Consider the following 18147-nt stretch of genomic DNA (forward strand, 5'->3'; position numbering starts at 1 on the left):
GAGACCAGCGTGCATGGCAGGGACATTCCTGAGAGCCTTGGACGGAGGACCCGGTGCCCTGAATTTAAGTTGGAATTTAAGTTGCCAGTTACATCCAGGCATTCTCCCCAGCAGGGCCCAGGTTTCAGGTGGAAGGAGGCTGTTCACAGAGGTCTCTCCTCTCTTCCTCTGGAGAAGAACAGTGTGGCCTGGGAGGAGGCCAACACAGGTGCAAGTGCGTCACTCCCGTCACTCCCGGCTTCGCTTTCCTTTTCTGACGGTGTCAGTTTCTCAAAAACGAAGTCACAGAGGCGGAGCTGGGGGTTTCAGAAAGCCACAGTCTCCCATCTCCGCCTCTCCTGGAGAGTCTGTGCAGGCTAGCAGGATGCTTTGGGCTAAGCGTGGGACTCAGCTCCTGCTGGAATGTGGGTCTGTGGCATTCGCTGCCGTGGGAGTGTCACGCTATTGACGTCAGAGACAGCAGCAGGGACTGGTTCTAGGTGGCAGCCTGGGAACAGGAGCTGCTCCTGTAAGTCTGCAGCAGTCAGGGGGTGCGATGTGCTGTAGAGGTGGCACAGGGCTTCATTGTGTTCAAAATAAAATCTAGTGATTTCCGTGGTTGACGGAGATGGGTGGGAGATGGCGAAGTGTAGATAGCAGGGGTGTCTATGAACCAGGCCGACCTGTCAGGGCTTAATTCCTGCAGAAGTTCCAAATGTGCGTGGATTACCTGTACTCAGGTTTGTGGTGGTCAGAAGGGGGTTCCAAACACTTGAGGTCTGGTGGAATCTCAGCCCCTGAGTCCTGTCTGGTGTGGCACTGAAAGGCTTTAGAGGTGGGGGCATCTGGGTGGCTCAGTGGGTTAAAGCCTCTGCCTTCGGCTCAGGTCATGGTCTCAGGGTCCTGGGATCAATCAGCCCATCAGGCTCTCTGATCAGTGGGGAGCCTGCTTCCTCCTTTCTCCCTGCTTGCCTCTCTGACTACTTGTAATCTCTGTCTATAAAATAAATAAATAAAATCTTAAAAAAAAAAAAAGGCTTTAGAGGTGGGGCACAGCTTCTGATCACAGCTTTGTCGCTTAATAATTATGTCCTTAAGCAAATTAATCATCCTCTCCGTGTTTGATTTTACTCATCTATAAAATGAAGACAGCATTTCCCTTCAAAATGTATTGAAAGAATTAAAAAGAAAACGTGCTTAAAAAGCATAAGCAGATAGATAATAACATTGATGACACTGTTTGACTCTGGGGAGGGGAATTAAATTCCTGATGGATAAAGGGGAGACTTTTTACCATGTACCTTTTTATAACTTGAATTTGAATTACATAATTATCTGTTTAAAATGCTAATTTCATTTAATTTAAAAATTTTAAAAATAAAACACATGTTGGAGTGCCTGGCTGGCTTAGTGGGTAGTGGGTAGAGCATGCAACTTTTTTTTTTTAGAGAGGCGGGGAAGTGAAGAGGGGCAGAGGAAGAAAGACAAAGAATCTTTTTTTTTTTTTTTTTTTTAAGATTTTAGTTATGTGAGAGCGATCGTGAGGGAGAGCACAAGAGAGAGCGTGAGTGGGGAAGCGGAGGTGCAGAGGGAAAGGCAGAAACAGACTCCCTGGTAGGCAGGGAGCCCAGCACAGGACTGTGGGTCCATGCATGAAACTGAGCTGAAGATAGACACTTAACTGACTGAGCCACCCAGGCGCCCTGAGAGAGAGAATCTTAAACAGGCTCTGCACAGGGCCTGGAGCTCAACCTCACAGCCTTGAGATCATGACCTGAGCCAAAATCAAGAGTCAGACACATAACTGACTCAGCCACTCAGGCACCCTGAGCATGTGACTCTTGATTCGGGGTTGTAAGTTTGAGCCCCACATTGGGTGTAAAGATTACTTAAAAATAAAATCTTTTCAAACAAACCAACAAATAAACACGTCAGGGGCACCTGGCTAGCTCAATCAGTAGAGCCTGTGACTCTTAATCTTGGGGTTGTGAGTTTGAGCCTCACATTGGGTGTAGAGATTACTTTAAAAAAATAAATAAACTTAAAAAAATTTTTTTAAATAAAACACATGTCACAAAAAGGTACTGTTAGATTTCTCTGAGAGGTGGTTGTGCCTAACTGAACAGTAGATAAATGTTTGTGGTCAAATATAAATAAATAAAACACCAAAGCCACTCAGCAAATGCTATTTCCTTTTCCACAGTGATCCAGTTCTTAAGGCTAGGCCTCTTAAGTACCTGGGGGTGTCCACCCCAGCCCCCACCCCCAAAAGCATGTGAGGATATCCTATAGAGATGTACCTTCTAAGGCTTTCTCTCTCTTGGGATGAGAATCTGGTGGCCAGAGCCCTGGAGAATGAGCCCCCCACCCCCCTGCCAAACAAAACCGTGGGACCTGGGGACCCAGCCCAGGCTGTGGGGCTGTAGCAGTAGACGTCTGTGCAGCCCGAGGCAGGGTTACAGAGAGGCAAGGTGGACCAAGGTAGATTGGCTTTGCCGGGGCTGTTGCAGTCCTGTTCCTCCCTAGCAGGACCTCAGGCTACTGTGCCACGGTTTGATTTTCCTTTCTTAGCAATCCTAGGAGATAGGTGCTAACATCGACTCCATGTTACAGATTAGGAAAAGAAAGAAAGAAAGAAAGAAAGAAAGAAAGAAAGAAAGAAAGAAAGAAAGAAAGAAAGAAAGAAAGAAAAGCTAAATAGGTTAAGTAACTGCCCAAAGTCATGCAGCTAGGAAGTGGCCAAGCCAGAATTTCAGTGGAGGCAGTGCTGATCCCCCACCATGTCCTGGCTGGAGGACCGTACTAATGATGCACCAGCATCTCCCTGCTCTGGCAGGAAAAAGACTGCCTCTTCTAACATTATCACTAAAAGGCCTGTGTGGGCTCCGCAGGTTCTTACTTCAGTCTCTGGAAGATTTGGATACAAGTTTAAGGAAACTGAACTCTCGCCTGTTTGTAGTCCGGGGACAGCCAGCCGATGTATTCCCAAGACTATTCAAGGTAAGTGTGCCAAGTCCTAGAGAAGACGGGGAGATTCTGTTCTCTGGACTTTCCCCCACAGACTGAATGAGGTGATGTTCTGACTCAGAAAATGGAACCAGGCAGCACTGGTCTGTAGGGAAGTTGGGAGCGAAGCTGATCAGTTTGCCCACTTAGAATGGAAACTGGGTTAAGGAAGAAATTCTCTGAAACCAGTGTCTTGTTGGAAGGTTCCCAGCTCAGTCCAGACAGGGGATGGGGCAAGTTACTCCTCCTCGGATGCCACTGGCTTCCTCAGATGTTTTCTTGGCTCGAGCCAATGAGATTTGTTAGGGCTCTTCCTATGCCAGGAGCTTGAGGACGAGATTTCCTTTTTAGCACGGGGTGTTTCCTGTCTTGCTATGCTCTGTTTATTGGGGGAAAAAATCAGCCTTTTTGAGGGAACTCCCTGCTTCCCCCCGCAACCCTGGGGCAAATGTTGATAAAATCTTCACTTTGGTACAATATAGGCTTCTGTCTGTCCTACCAGGTAGCCAGCCCACCCCCCGCCCAACCGCCTGCTCCAACCCTTTTCTTGATAAAGCACACTTTAAGACCCAGAGGCAAAAGTGCTTGTGGACAGAGGGCTCTGGGACAGTCTCTCCTCATCCTCAGCAGTGCGGGATCGTTTTCATGCCCCTTTCCGGCCCAGCTCCTTTCCCTGCCTTTCCTGGGGGAAAAGACCAGAGGGAAGATCTGATGTCAAGGCAAGCAGCTTAGGAAATCTTTCATCATTCACTTCACTTCCCCAAACTCCCCACACAGACACATACATTGAAATCACATAGTGCTGAAAATAGCCAGTGTTCTCTGAGGACAGACTAGGAGTCAAGAGCCGTTCTGAGTGAGTGCTTTACATACATGAATTCTCACAGCAGCCCGTAGAGGTATGTGCTGCTGTCCCTGTTCTGCAGATGAGGGAACAATAACTCTGGGGTCGTGAAGCCCAGAGCTGATGGTCTAAGATTCAAGCCCGGGCTCTCTGGCTCCAGATTTGGGTTTTTAACCTGCACACCATTAAACACATTTGCCAGTCTTCACCCTCTGCTTTGTCTCTCCCTCTCCTCCTAGCACCTCAGAGGCCAACCAGTAACAGCCCAGAGGTACAGATCGATCATTTATTCAGTCGTCCAGCATATAACGACTCTCTCCCCGTATCTTTCTGCGGTTTCCATTATCTGCTGTCACCTGGAGTCTGGTAGCAGATGATCCCCCTCCTGACATAGAGTCAGAAGGTCCTTATTAGCTTCACACTGTGTCCTAACATCTGTGTTCCTCTCGCTTCCTCTCATCACAGTACAGTGTAAGGTGCAAGACTGGGTGTTTTAAAAGAGTGACCACATTCACATAACTTTTATTACAGTGTGTTTTATAATTGTTCTCTATTATTACTAGTCTTGTTAATCTCCTGTGCCTAAGTTATAAATTAAATTTTGTCATAAGTAAGTATGTGCAGGAAAAAACAAAGTGCTCTGTGTGGGGTTCAGTACTGTCTGCAGCTGCAGGCCTCCCTGGTGGGAGATACGACTACCATATATTTATTGAGCTTCTACTATGTCCTAGGCCCCCAGTGAGGTACTAGGGTAATGATGAGACAACATGGTTTCTGCACTGAGAGTTCACACTCTTAATGGAGGAAACAGGCAAGTAATGGGCAACTTCACTGCCATATGGTAAACGCAGTGGTGGGAAAAGGGCAAGATGCGGGAGAACCCTATGGAAAGTGAAGGTCAAGGGAAGCTACTTGGAGAAGATGGCATCTAATAATATTTTTATTATTATTCACCGATTTATGAATTTCTGACCATGTCATCTATATGAATTTCTAAGCATGGAACTTGGCTCTTAGTACGGGCTCAATAAATGCTTAGTCCCATTATCCAGGATGAGGGATAGCCAGCCCTGCTCAGGACAGGACTGAGTTAGGTCCCACATGACCAGGACATTTGCCCTAGGAGTTTAGAGAATTAAGGGACCTTGACCAGAGACTTGGGTTGGAATGTGGTTTTCTTCTTGCTAGTCATGTTCTAGGGCTTTTTGTGGGTTATCTGTACAACCTTTTACTAGGCCAGCTTTCTCCCAGCATTGCAAGGAAATCTAAAATATTCTACTAGAAAAGACTAATGGCTTGGAAAAGAATTCCCTTCTTCTTTAATATGTGACCCTTCTGGTCTGATTTCTCTGACCTCTGGACTAAGGATTGTATCTCCTTCCCCAACTTTTCTGAGAGCTAGAGCCTGTTAGCTCTGTTTGCTACTGGCCTCAGGAGTGTTTCTATGGAAACCATTAGGACACTTCACATAGCACAAGTCTGCCAAGAAAACTAAGCCAGAAGTGTGTAGGGCTCTGAAGAGCTCTGGGAAAGGCATGCTGGGCAGGAGGGAGGCAGTGATCATTTCCCCCACTGTCTCTGCCAGTGACTCAGTGCTGCTTTCTGGGACTAGCGGCTCCCCTGGGAGCATTGTATTTATAGTCTTCTGCTGCATTCTCCTACCCCAGGGACACAGCAAATGTACGGGGCTACCCACCTCTCTCTTGATTCCACTAGCCTCCGGCTCCACTCTTGCCATGCTGGGGGCCTCACCTCAAAGGCTTCCTCAACCCTTGGGAATCTCAGATTGTTTGCTTTCTAGTTCAAATCTCTGTCACTAGGGGTCGGTGGGGAAAAAAAGAAATCTCTGTCACTAGTTTGTTCTGTAGCCCATTCTGACTGGTCTCTAGACTCCTTTCTTCCCAGGAAGGAACTGAGTCCTCAGCTGCATTCTCCTCCCCAGACAGTGCTTAGCATAATAGATTCTCTCCCCACAGGAATGGGGGGTGACCCGCTTGACCTTTGAATATGACTCCGAACCCTTTGGGAAAGAACGGGATGCAGCCATCATGAAGATGGCCAAGGAGGCCGGTGTGGAGGTGGTGACTGAGAACTCTCATACTCTCTATGATCTGGACAAGTAAGACTTGGGTCCCAAGGGTCAGGTTGCCAATTGTGGGAGTTGGTGGTTTCGGCCCCTGCTGAACAGAACTCTGGGAGATTTACCAACAGAGCCACCTGGCACATGAAGTATGGCATTTTCTAGAAGCCAGAGGGGAATGGGCCAGATTTGGGTGCCTGTGGAACAGATCGTAAAGAGCTTTCCCTGGTTTGGGTGCGAAGAGGCTTCCTAGGGCCGAGGGATGAAAGCAGTGAGAATCCCCATACAGGATCCTCATAGATGTGCTCCTAATCTGCTGTCCTATCCCCTCCTCATGCTCCTACTTATGTTCTGCTCTTGGAAGGCTGTTCTGTCACCTCAGTGGACCCTGCCTGTTAGCCCCTTCCCAACAGAGCTCTGTTCTCATAGGTGCCGTTTCTGTACCTAATACGAGCTCCCTGGGCTCCCTGGCTATCTGGGTTTCCAGGCCATGCATTTAGCTGTGGAGCAGGAGGCTCTAGAGTTCCCTGCAGGAGCCAGTAGCTACAGAGTAGCCTTGTTCCCTAGAGATTGGCCTCTGCTTTCAGAGCAGAGGAAACCCTCTCCTCCCCTTCCCTGGCAGAGCTGTCACCCTGCTGCTGCTGCTGCTGCTGCCGCCGCCGCCGCCGCCAAGCCAGCAGCCGTCACTGTTCCCTGCCCCCCTCTCCCGGACCCAGCGGCTGCCAGGGAGCCAGGTCACACATCTCTGCACGTGAGCTAGTTCTCAGGAGAAGCCGCTGGGTATGGAGCTCCTCCTCCAGCCACGTGCGGGGGGGGGGGGGGGGGGGGGAGGTGCTGCAGAGGCTGCAGCCGGCCTTACTGCCCCACAGTGAACTCACCCAGCCGGCCAGGTCTTGCGTAAGCTGCCTATTGGCCAACAGGAGAGCCCTGAGTGTCTGGATCCAGACCGCCCCAGTGCATTCTGTAGAAACGGCCTTGATTCTCCTCCTCAGTCCAGTATCTTCTTCTCTTACCTGAATGCAGCTCTGTTCCCCTTGATCGTGAGAACAGATTTTGTAAACTGCCAGACACCCATTAAATAGTGGTTGCTTTTAACCCCAGTCCCAGTCTCTGATCCAGGAAGGATAGGCTGTTCTCCACCTCTCTGTTCTAATAAATTGGGGCCAAGAAGGCAATGATTTTTCAACAAAAGAACATGCTTGCAGCTTTTATCAAAGAACTTCCTGAAGGCTTACATTGGGTTAGAGAGAAAGGCGCCATAGGGATTCCCATGACTTGGACACACAGGCTGAGTACCAAGAAGGCTAGTGGGGACTTTTCTGTGATTAGAGAGACATGGTCAGTCTCTGTCTTTAGGAGACTCCACGTCGACACCAGGGAACCTGGAATTGAGTCCCAGCTTTGGCCCTGCCTTGCTCCATTACCTGAGGCATCTGCTCCTGCTCTCTGGGCTTCATTTTCCCTCTCGGTAAAATGGAGATGTAGCCTCCCTTGCCCCTTCCTTTCCACTTAGGGGTGGGACCCTTAAGTGGATGAGGAAAGCCACCCTCTAAGCCTTCAGAGTTTGGGCTCTTTTCTGGGTGGGCAGGGACCTGTAATGAAGGGCCTTGTGCATGACGGGAGTTGTGCTTTGGGATTCCCAGGATCATTGAGCTGAACGGGCAGAAGCCACCCCTTACCTACAAGCGCTTTCAGGCCATCATCAGCCGCATGGAGCTGCCCAAGAAGCCCGTGGGCTCCGTGACGAGCCAGCAGATGGAGAGCTGCCGGGCGGACATCCAGGAGAACCACGATGACACCTATGGCGTGCCCTCCCTCGAGGAGCTGGGTGCGTACTTCCTACCCAGAGCCCCTTTGTTTGTAAAACAACTGACCAGATTTTTTTGTCTTTGTCAAAGTGATGCATATTATCCATGATGTAGAAGATACAGTAAAACCGGAATGGAAATAACAGTCACTAGGACCCCACCACCCAGAGATAGCCACTACTCATTTTGGAGCATGTCTCTCTAGTCTTTTCTGTTCCTACTCATATATGTAATGTTACGTTTCTAATTTCTGCTCCTGTTTTTGTACTTTTCTCACTCAAAAGAGATAGGCGCAGTCTAGTGCTGGCATCAGTGGGCTCCTCCATACTAAATTAAGTAATGTTGCTTCCACTGGAAGGGGGGGGGTCTGTCAGCCCCTCAGGTTACTGACTATACCCTCTCTTTCTTTCTTTTTTTTTTTTTTTTAAAGATTTTATTTATTTATTTGTCATAGGGAGAGAAGTGAGAGCAAGCATAGGCAGACAGAGTGGCAGGCAGAGGCAGAGGGAGAAGCAGGCTCCCTGCCAAGCAAGGAGCCCGATGTGGGACTCGATCCCAGGACGCTGGGATCATGACCTGAGCCGAAGGCAGCTGCTTAACCCACTGAGCCCCCCAGGCGTCCCGACTATACCCTTTCTCCCCTTCCTCCCCTAGTCCCCATTTTTTGACCCAAATAAACTTATCCTTTCACACCTGAAAGCAGCAATCATTGCCAGCCAACCCGATAGGGCAGGCATACAGGATTGTTCTCTTGTGCCTGGACTGAGGAGTGGCTGCGATAGGGAAGACAAGGGAAAGGACAGGAAAAAAAGTCACAGGGGAAGGAGAACCAGGATGGCCTGGCAGATGCCCAAGTGTTAGGGTGATCTGAGCCCCAGCAGCACCAAGAACACATGGTTCAGTTCCCACAAAGCTCAAAGACCGTACCGAGGTGCCAAGACTTGCTGAGCTATCACTGAAATGGCCTGACCTCTGGTCCTGTGACCTTCTCCTCCTCGCGTAGGGTTCCCTACTGAAGGACTGGGCCCCGCCGTTTGGCAAGGAGGAGAGACAGAAGCTCTGGCCCGGCTGGATAAGCATTTGGAACGGAAGGTATGGCCCCCACTTCTGGGACACAAAACTTCGGGGGCTAGCACCCAGGAAGCAGGGGATGTGAGGGTCAGCTTCATGGCCTTTAGTGCCTCTTAGCTCCGAGTGCTTAAAAGTGAAAAACCTTCCTGGGGCAGGAACAGCAGGAATGGTAGCTACCATTCAGTGAGTGCTAACCACATACTGGTCACTGCATGAAGTACCTACTTGCATGGTTTCCTTTTGTCTTGTCAACATCCCTGCAAGGTAGGAGTTAAGCTCTTTCTTTGACAGGTTAAGAGAAGGTAAGTAACTTGCCTGAGGTCACACTGTTAGGAAGTAGTAGACTGAGATCTTGTTCTGTGTGATTCTAGAACTTACACTAGATTTCAGGTTCCCCTTACTAAGAGGGTAGTTGGTCAGTGAAGTCCGTAAGATTAATTTCTTTGTGTTTATGTGTCCCCTCCTCACCTTTTGCTGGGTCCGCACCAAGGGATCGATTTCCATTTGTTTGGACACAGAGAACAGATGGCCCACCTCCCAGCGAAGTGGGGATTGGCGAGGGAAGGAAAGAGACCCAGGACCCAAAGGCACTCCTGAACAGTGTCACATGGCTTCCATGACCATGGAACTAGAGGAGCAGAGAAGGTTCTAGTGACTGAGTTAGCTGCTGGTTTCCTGCCCACTGTTGCTGGTTTGTAGACCAGTTCACAACCTTTCATACTCTCAGATAGGTAGGCATTTGGCCCAGCAGCCAGGTGATAACTATCGAACAAGGAAAAATAGGCAGATACATAGGAAAAATGCTTCCCAGCCCTGGAGGTGCCTCACCAGCAGTGAAAACGTGCCACAAGCCCCACCTCCCTTAGGCACAGAGGCCTTGATGTCCCTATCTGGATGTTACCTTCAGCCAGCCCCACCGACTGAGAAGGAGGAGACTGATGCCCAAGGGCTATGGGCAGGACCAGCTTTCCTTTCCATATCAGTTTGAGGACATAGGCCAGGCCAGGAGGCAGAGTGGTGGAGGTGACAAACGAAATGCAGGAGTAGAGTAAGACAAGTATAAAGAACTAACTTACAGCCTTGTGGGTTATCATCCCCCTTAAAAGCGCTCGGTGGAGGGCTGCCCCTTCAATCCCCAGTCAGGGGCTCCTTTTCCATGTACCCCTGGAGGGTCTGCTTTGTCATGGGACCCTGTGTTAGGATCCTTCAGACTCTCTGGTGGCCAGTGGGAATATTGTGTCCTACACAGCCGGGAGAAGCAAAGGGGGCTGTGAGCAGGAGTGTATGCTGCTCTGAGGAGGTTTATTTTAGTCTTCCGTTTTCTTACTCTGAAGTGAGCATCTATCTACTCATGTCAAGATGGCTTAGCTGCTGGAAAGACTGCTCGGTGAGGCAGGTATGGAGTCTGTCTCCAGGAGAGTAGGTTATTACAGATGATAGGCATGAAACAAGGAATTACAATGTACTCTGGGTGAGGAGAAGAGCAGTTCAAAGGGTTAGGAGAGCAAAGAGCAAGAAAATTCTATTAATCAGTTCGTATTTGCAAACTGACTTTTGAAAAGGGTGTTTTTGAACTCACATAACTAAGAGTCTAAGTGTAGCCTTTAGGCGCAGCTGGACCCAGGTGTCTGAAGAATGCTACCGGGGACGCACTCTCCATCTCTCGAGCTCTACTTCCCTCTCGCTTAGTTCATTCTCAGGTAGGCTTTCCTTCAGCAGTGGCAAAGTGGTCCCCAGCAGCTTATTTTCCATCTGCTTAGTGTACCAGAGGAAGTGGTGTGCCTCTTTCCCAAAAGCTCCTGGAAAAGTCCCGAGGAGTGTTTTCACTGGCCTGACTCAGTCACCATGGGTGCGGAAGGGGGGTGCTCTCCCTGGCCGGAGTTGCATCCTGAGCCTGCTCCCAGAGTCCGAAGGGGAGCTTAGCTCCACTTCACTCACTTGGGCTGAGATTAGGGAAGGCTGGATCCCTGCAAGAAAATTCAGTGCTATCACCGAAGAGGGGAGACAAACCATGTGATCTAGGGTAACCCAAGGAGAAGGAGAAGAGCAGTTACCCAAGATAGTAGATGAGGGCAAGCATTTCTTTATAAAGTATCCCCATTTTTCGAGACACCTGGGTGGCTCAGTGGGTTAAGCCTCTGCCTTGGGCTCATGTCATGACCTCAGGGTCCTGGGATCGGGCCCCGCATCGGGCTCTCTGCTTCCTCCTCTCTCTCTCTGCCTGCCTCTCTGCCTACTTGTGATCTCTGTCTGTCAAATAAATAAATAAAATCGTTAAAAAAAAATAAAGTACCCCATTTTTTAAAAATTTATTTGACAGACAGAGATCACAAGTAGGCAGAGAGGCAGGCAGAGAGAAGTGGGGAGGGGAGAAGCAGGCTCCCCGCTGAGTAGAGCCCGATGCGGGCCTCCATCCCAGAACCCTGAGATCATGACCTGAGCTGAAGGCAGAGGTTTTAACCCACTGAGCCACCCAGGCGCCCAAGTATCCCCATTTTTAAATGAAAATGGAATGACAGAACAGCAGCATTTTGCAGCCTTCAGTGATGCCGCGTTGTACATTAATGACTGTTGACCCCATAAAGAGCTCTAGGCAGGCATTCTGTCCCCCAACAGCCTTGTGGAATCAAACGTGAGTCCATTCCTTTCTCTGGTACCAGCCATCAATTTGCAGGCAGTGTACCATGAGTGTGCAAACAGCAAAATGCAGACTTTGAGAATCAGTACATGTCAAATGGCCTGGATTCTTCCCCCAAAAAAACTGCAAGGGAAAGAAAGAAATGACCGAAAATATGTAGACTAAAAGAAACTTAAATAACACACCATAGTCCCATAGATGGCCAGGGCTACACAGTAGTGCCTAGGGATGCATTTGAGGTTGAATAAACCCCACTTAAAAATGCAAGGAACAGGGCACCTGGGTGGCTCAGTGGGTTAAGCCACTGCCTTTGGCTCAGGTCATGATCTCAGAGTCCTGGGATCGAGTCCTGCATCGGGCTCTCTGCTTAGGAGGGAGCCTGCTTCCCTCTCTCTCTCTCTCTGCCTGCCTCTCTGTCTACTTGTGATCTCTCTCTGTCAAATAAATAAATAAAATCTTAAAAAAAAATGCAAGGAACAGAGGCCCCCAGGTGCCTCAGTCAGTGAAGTGTCCGAGTCCGGCTCCTTGCTGGTCATGGAGCCTACTTAAGATTCTTCCTCTGCCTCTGCTCCTCCACCCCTCTAAAAAATGCAAGGAGTAACTGAAAAGATAAAGCCCTCCCTCCAGATGTGCTTTGCCAAACTAGAAAAATGTCAACATTTTTACATAAAGAAGTGATTATTATAAAAGTTGGGTGAGCGGTCACTTGTGAGGCCGGGAAGGGACGGTGACTAGGATAGGTTTCTGGGGCGGCCGGCAGAGTTCCAGTCCTTGAACTTCGGTGATGGTTGCACGAGTGTTTGCCTTAGAATAATTTGTTAAGCCACACATCCATGTTACTTCCGTATGTGTATTTTACTTAACATAAAAAGGCTTTCGGAGGGAGGTGCAGAAGGGCGTGAGCAGGCAAATATACCTAGTGTTTGGCAGAGGCACTTAACCCAACACCTGAGGGGCTACCTGAAGAGGAAGGGACTGTTAGGTTGAGACTTGCAGAGAGAGTCAGAGGTAACCAGGGGAAGGTGAGTGAAAAGCAGGACAACATTCCAGGCCGAGGGATCTGCGTGTGCAGAGGGCCGCGAGAGCATGGTACTTACAAGAGAGTGACAAGAGATGAAGCTAGAAAGACAGGCTCACCCAGTGGGTTACTTATAAGTGATTTGCAATGACGTGGATGGAACTAGAGGGTATCATGCTTAGCGAAATAAGTCAATCGGAGAAAGACAACTATCATATGATCTCCCTGATACGAGGAAGTAGAGATTCAGCGTGGGGGGTTTGAGGGGAAGGAAAAGAATAAATGAAACAAGATGGGATCGGGAGGGAGACAAACCATAAGAGACTCTTAATCTTACAAAACAAACTGGGGAGGGGGTAGGGAGAGGGTGGTTGGGTTATGGACATTGGGGAGGGTATGTGCCATGGTGAGTGCTGTGAAGTGTGTAAACCTGGCAATTCACAGACCTGTACCCCTGGGGCTAATAATACATTATATGTTTAGTAAAAAATTAAAAAAAAAAAAAGATTGGGGCTCTGTCCTAAGAGCAACAGGAAGCCCAGTGCAGGACGGTGTTCTTGAGCCATTGCCCTGCTCCCAGTATGGGGATGGAATTAGAGGGGGCTGAGAAGAGAGGCGGGAAGGTCTGCTGGGAAGCTGTCACGGTTGTCTAGTCTACATTTTAGCCTGAACCAGGTTAGTAGCAAGAGGGCTGGGAAGAAAAGGACAGATCGGAGGAGAATTTGAACAGTAGAATTGACAGGGTTTGGTGACAAGGAAGTCAAAAGGTGATTGCCAGGCCTCTGGCTTGGGCATCCAAGTGGGCGACCATGCACTTTCTGAGAGAGGAATGCCCATGGAAGGGTGATCTGAAGACAAAAGCTCTTATTTTGAGGGGCCTGGATGGCGGTCAGGCAGAGCTGCTGGCAGGGAGCTGGCTGGAGGGATCTGGGAGTCTAGCGAAGCAGGAGCCGATCAGTCCGAGCTGGAGCCACCAACGTGTCAATCCCCTGCATGGAGGTAGTGTTGGGAGCTGTAGTGCTGGACATGCCTCCCCAGGAACGCAGTTGAGTCGGGGCCCAGCACAGAGCCCTGAGATGCCAACGCCGAAGGGGTTGGGAGGGGAGGCAGCCAGCCACGCGGGAGGCACGTGTGTGGAGACCAGAGGCCAAGGGAACAGAGGGTGTGGAGGCTGGAGTAGGGTGAGTTGTGCTGAGAGGTCCACAAATAGCCAGGCAGACGCCTGCAGGACTCCGTGGCATGGAGATCACCAGGGCTCTGGTGGGAGCCAGCCTGGGGGGAGCAGTGAAGGCAGAAGCCAAGAAGTGCCTCTGGCTGTGGGACATGGGCTTTGGAGAGAAGAAAGCAGACAGAACAAAGGTCCACTGGCTTCCTAAAGGGCCTTTTTTTTTTTTCTTTTGTTTTCAAAGAAACAACATGATTTGCCCAGTGTTACCGGAGTGGAAACTGGAGTGGGAGAGATGGAAGGTGCAGGGGAAGGAAGGGGGAGGGATTCAGAGCCAGGGGAGGCCTTGGCCTTGGGCAGAATCACTGGAGAGGGAGAGGCGGTGGGGAGGGGGAGGCGTGGACACAGTTGAGTTTGCAGATTTGGAGGCTAAGAGTTGAGTTTTTCAGCTGAAGGTTTGCATTTCAGCAAGAAAGGAAAGTTGTCTATTGAGGGGTGGTGGGGAAGTGTGGAGGAGGAGGCCTGCGGAGTTGTCAAGTTTGAGGAGGCATCACAAGGAGAAAGAGGGTGTGAGGAGTTAAGGAAGAAAAAGTTGGCAGCTGGAGATGGAATCTGGAGTTGGAAGCTACGTCCCCCCAGCCCTAGTTCTTAGCACCTCTGTAACCCCAGAAGAGCCACATAACCGAGCTTCGTGGTTCATTTTCAAGAGGAGGTACTGATAAGTGCTGCCCCAGTGGGTTGTTCAGACCCCACGGGAGAAGCCACGTAACCATGAGCCGCGAAGTAAAGCGCCAAGTACGCCAGCACCTCGGGGTTGTTCTCTGCAATGTCCAGGCCTTTCCTTTCTTCACCTTCTCCTCCTGCTGCAGGCCTGGGTTGCCAACTACGAGAGACCCCGAATGAACGCCAACTCCCTGCTGGCCAGCCCCACGGGCCTCAGCCCCTACCTGCGCTTTGGCTGCCTCTCGTGCCGCCTCTTCTACTACCGCCTGTGGGACCTGTATAAAAAGGTGAGGGGGCGGCGGGGCCACCATGCCCTGTCCCCACTTGCAGCCCCGCGGACCAGCCTTCTGGGCCAGTCAGACACCCTGCAGAGGGTTGGCGGGAACCGGGTTGTGGATTCTAGGGGTGCTTACGTGTGTGTATGGTCCAGAGAAGGTGGGGGGTCCACATCCAAGACGTGGCAGAGCCCAGCACCACCCAAACAGCTGATCTAAGTAATCTCCAGGTTATCAAGTAGAGCAGGATGGGCCGAAAAGCTGAGCTCAGGGTGTGACCCTCGAGGTGGCAGATCTGCCGCGAGCAGGTGGATGGGGGGGCAAGCACTTGGGCTGGGAGGCAGGGAGGGCAGGACTGGAACCAGTGCTGAGCAGAAGAGCTCAGCAGTCCTCTGTGGGGCTGGTCCGCAGCATGTAATCGGGGAGTCCGGGAGCCGCTGCTCTCTACCACTGACGAGGAGATGACCTGGGCTGAAGGCAGGGCTGTCCTCTGTGGACTGTAGGCCAATAACCCTAAGGTGGTGTGCCTGCCCCCAGAAGGAAAAGAGAGGGACACATCCAACTGTCCACCTTCAGCAGGTCGCCCTTCCATCTGTGTTGTTTCATGCTATGTCCCTGTCCTTGCCTGGAGCAGGATGGGGTGCCATGGGGTGGCTGTGCCAATTTGAAATCTTGGGATTTCAGGAAGGTCGTTATTTGCAGGGAGGCCTGGGCTGATCTTTCAGTTCCTTCAGATCCAGGCTGTCATAATCACTTATTTAACCAGAATCTAAAGTGAACATTTTTTATGCACTGATGGGAAAACTCCCTTTGACTCTGTAGAAAGTGGAGCCAAGCAGGGACCCTTGAGGGCAAGGGTGGGCCAGGCCTGAGGAGTTGGGTTCCCGGTGCCCACAGCCAGGGTCTGGGGTTTCAGACTGCGGGCACGCTGGGCCACTGTGAGGGCATAGCCCCTTCACATGTCTATGCCACCACATTCATTGAGGCTCCAGATTGCTCTGTGGGAGAGATCTGAGTGACCCGGCGCCGGGGGCTGGGCGAGTGTTACATCCATGTGCTACCCCACCCCCCAGGTGAAGCGGAACAGCACACCCCCCCTCTCCCTGTTTGGGCAACTCCTGTGGCGAGAGTTCTTCTACACGGCAGCCACCAACAACCCCAGGTTTGACCGCATGGAAGGGAACCCCATCTGCATCCAGATCCCCTGGGACCGCAACCCCGAGGCCCTGGCCAAGTGGGCCGAGGGCAAGACAGGCTTCCCTTGGATTGACGCCATCATGACCCAGCTGAGGCAGGAGGGCTGGATCCACCATCTGGCCCGGCACGCCGTGGCCTGCTTCCTCACCCGCGGGGACCTCTGGGTCAGCTGGGAGAGCGGGGTCCGGGTGAGTCTCTCTCAGGGGAAGCAGGCCCATACCCTCTCATCAGGCCCAGCAAGGGTAGCCCTCTTCTGGCCTGGGGCATGGGGTGGGATCCCTGGATCCAGGGGATCCCCTCCAGATCCCTCTTGTCTTATCAGCAGGAGGGCTTTGGCTCTCTTCCCTCCATGGTGCGTGTGGTAACTTGGGGGGAACCCTAGCAGTAGGTCCCCATCGAGGCTGACTGTCCCACCCTCTCCCCATCTAGGTATTTGATGAGCTGCTCCTCGATGCGGATTTCAGTGTGAACGCAGGCAGCTGGATGTGGCTGTCCTGCAGTGCTTTCTTCCAGCAGTTCTTTCACTGCTACTGCCCTGTGGGCTTTGGCCGCCGCACGGACCCCAGTGGGGACTACATCAGGTAAGGATGCAGTCCAGGCTGTCTGGCTCCTGGCTGCTGGGACCAGCTCCTAAGATAAGATAGTCTTGGCGGGGGGCGCATGGGTGGCTCAGTCCTTAAGTGTCTGCGTTCGGCTCAGGTCACGATCCCAGCATCCTGGGATCGACTCAGCAGGAAGCCTGCCTCTCCCTCTCCCTCTCCTACTCCCCGTGCTTGTGTTCCCTCTCTCTCTGTCTTTGTCAAATAAATAAATAAAATCTTTAAAAAGTAAAACGTAGATACCTGTGTCCTTTGAAGGAAAGTCGCAGCATGCTGACCCGCTGTCCAATGCGTGTTTCAGGCGCTACCTGCCCATATTGAAAGGGTTCCCCTCTCGATACATCTATGAGCCCTGGAATGCCCCTGAGTCCATTCAGAAGGCAGCCAAGTGCATCATTGGTGTGGACTACCCCCGGCCCATCGTCAACCACGCTGAGACCAGCCGGCTCAACATCGAGCGAATGAAGCAGATTTACCAGCAGCTGTCCCGCTACCGGGGACTCTGTAAGGAGCCACTACTCCCACCCCCATCCCCTCCCTCACTTAAGGGACGCTCCTGTGGGCTCAGCGGGGATTTCCAGGTCCTTCCTGCAGAGGGAGACCAAGTACTCTCTTCTCAGCTATTAAGTTAAGGGGTGCAGGGCACTCCAGGCTGGGCTGCATCAGGCCTCTCTCAAGTGTGGCGGGTGGGAAGAAGTGGAACCTCAGCGTCATGGCCCAGCACCCCCTGTCCCCCACCGCCCATCCTGTCTTCAGCTGCCCTATGGCTCTCTGCATTCCCATGAGATGACGTTCTGATTGCTCCCCTGCCTCTCCCCCAGGTCTGCTGGCATCTGTCCCTTCCTGTGTAGAAGACCTCAACAACCCGGTGGCAGAGCCCAGCTCGAGCCAGACTGGGAGCATGAGCAGTGCAGGTGAGTAGCAGCTGGCCTCCTGTGGCCTGTGTCCGTCCGGAGACCACCGCAGAACTAGAGTCACAGGGGCCTGAGGACAAAGGCTGGAATGAATCTATGCCCCATGTACAGAGCTTATCGTCCACTGGGGAGAGACAAATAGTAAAGGAACTGTGCAAGATCATTTCCGATAACACGTGCTTTGGGGGAAATAAAATTGAACAATCTGATGTGAGAGGCGCTGGGGAAGGGGGACTCCCTCAGGTACTTCAGATCAGAGCGGTCAGGGAACGCCCGTCTCAGCCGCGACCCAAGTGCCGAGCAGAACCCGGCTTTCCGGGAACTGGGAGAAGAGCATTCCAGGCAAAGGGAGTAGCAGGGAGAGACCAGAGACATGCAAGGAACAGAAAGGGAAGCCAGGGTGGCCGGCCTGTCTCAAGGGAGGAGTCAGAGTGAGACGAGGACAAGCTGTGGCAGGAGTGGCGTCCCCGGGCTCTGCGTGGGTGAGGGGAGGAGTGGCGTCAGTGCCCTAAGAAGGCACAGCCTGGTGGTCAGCAGGGTGGAGGTGCGGGGCTTTGATCTAGGTTTTCAGAAGCTCACTCTGCCTGCTGTGTGGAGGGGACAGTGTGGGCAGGAGCGAGGACAGGGAGGCTAGAAAGGAGGCAGCCGTTCTTGTCCAGGCAGGAGGTGGCGGCACAGCCTGGTGGTGGTGGTGCCGAATTCTTTGCCTCCCAACAGCCCCCCACCCCGCCCCACAGCCCGCCCCAGCTCTGGGCGAAGTATCAGTAAGGTGAGACCGGGAAGACCTCCTGGGTTTCTGCAGCTTGCCCAGCCAGGCCGGCTCTGCAGAG

General features: G+C 51.6%; 1 protein-coding gene across 2 annotated transcripts in view; it reads left to right on the top strand.

Moving 5' to 3' along the window:
- The window catches only part of CRY2 (cryptochrome circadian regulator 2), a 36424-nt gene that overhangs the window by 5883 nt on the left and 12394 nt on the right, over positions 1 to 18147 (top strand). Inside the window, exons 2-10 of one of the 2 annotated variants that reach the window (XM_059140878.1) lie at positions 2871 to 2979; positions 5806 to 5948; positions 7553 to 7737; positions 8721 to 8809; positions 14479 to 14619; positions 15681 to 15992; positions 16234 to 16385; positions 16705 to 16907; positions 17225 to 17317. In XM_059140878.1, coding sequence (XP_058996861.1) covers positions 2871 to 2979; positions 5806 to 5948; positions 7553 to 7737; positions 8721 to 8809; positions 14479 to 14619; positions 15681 to 15992; positions 16234 to 16385; positions 16705 to 16907; positions 17225 to 17317 — 1427 coding nt within the window. Of the gene's footprint in view, positions 1 to 2870; positions 2980 to 5805; positions 5949 to 7265; positions 7378 to 7552; positions 7738 to 8720; positions 8810 to 14478; positions 14620 to 15680; positions 15993 to 16233; positions 16386 to 16704; positions 16908 to 17224; positions 17318 to 18147 lie in introns of those variants that run through there. The other variant, XM_059140887.1, reaches the window with a different exon arrangement.

Source organism: Mustela lutreola, chromosome 1 (assembly GCF_030435805.1).
Source record: "Mustela lutreola isolate mMusLut2 chromosome 1, mMusLut2.pri, whole genome shotgun sequence".
NCBI classification, from domain to species: Eukaryota; Metazoa; Chordata; class Mammalia; order Carnivora; family Mustelidae; genus Mustela; species Mustela lutreola.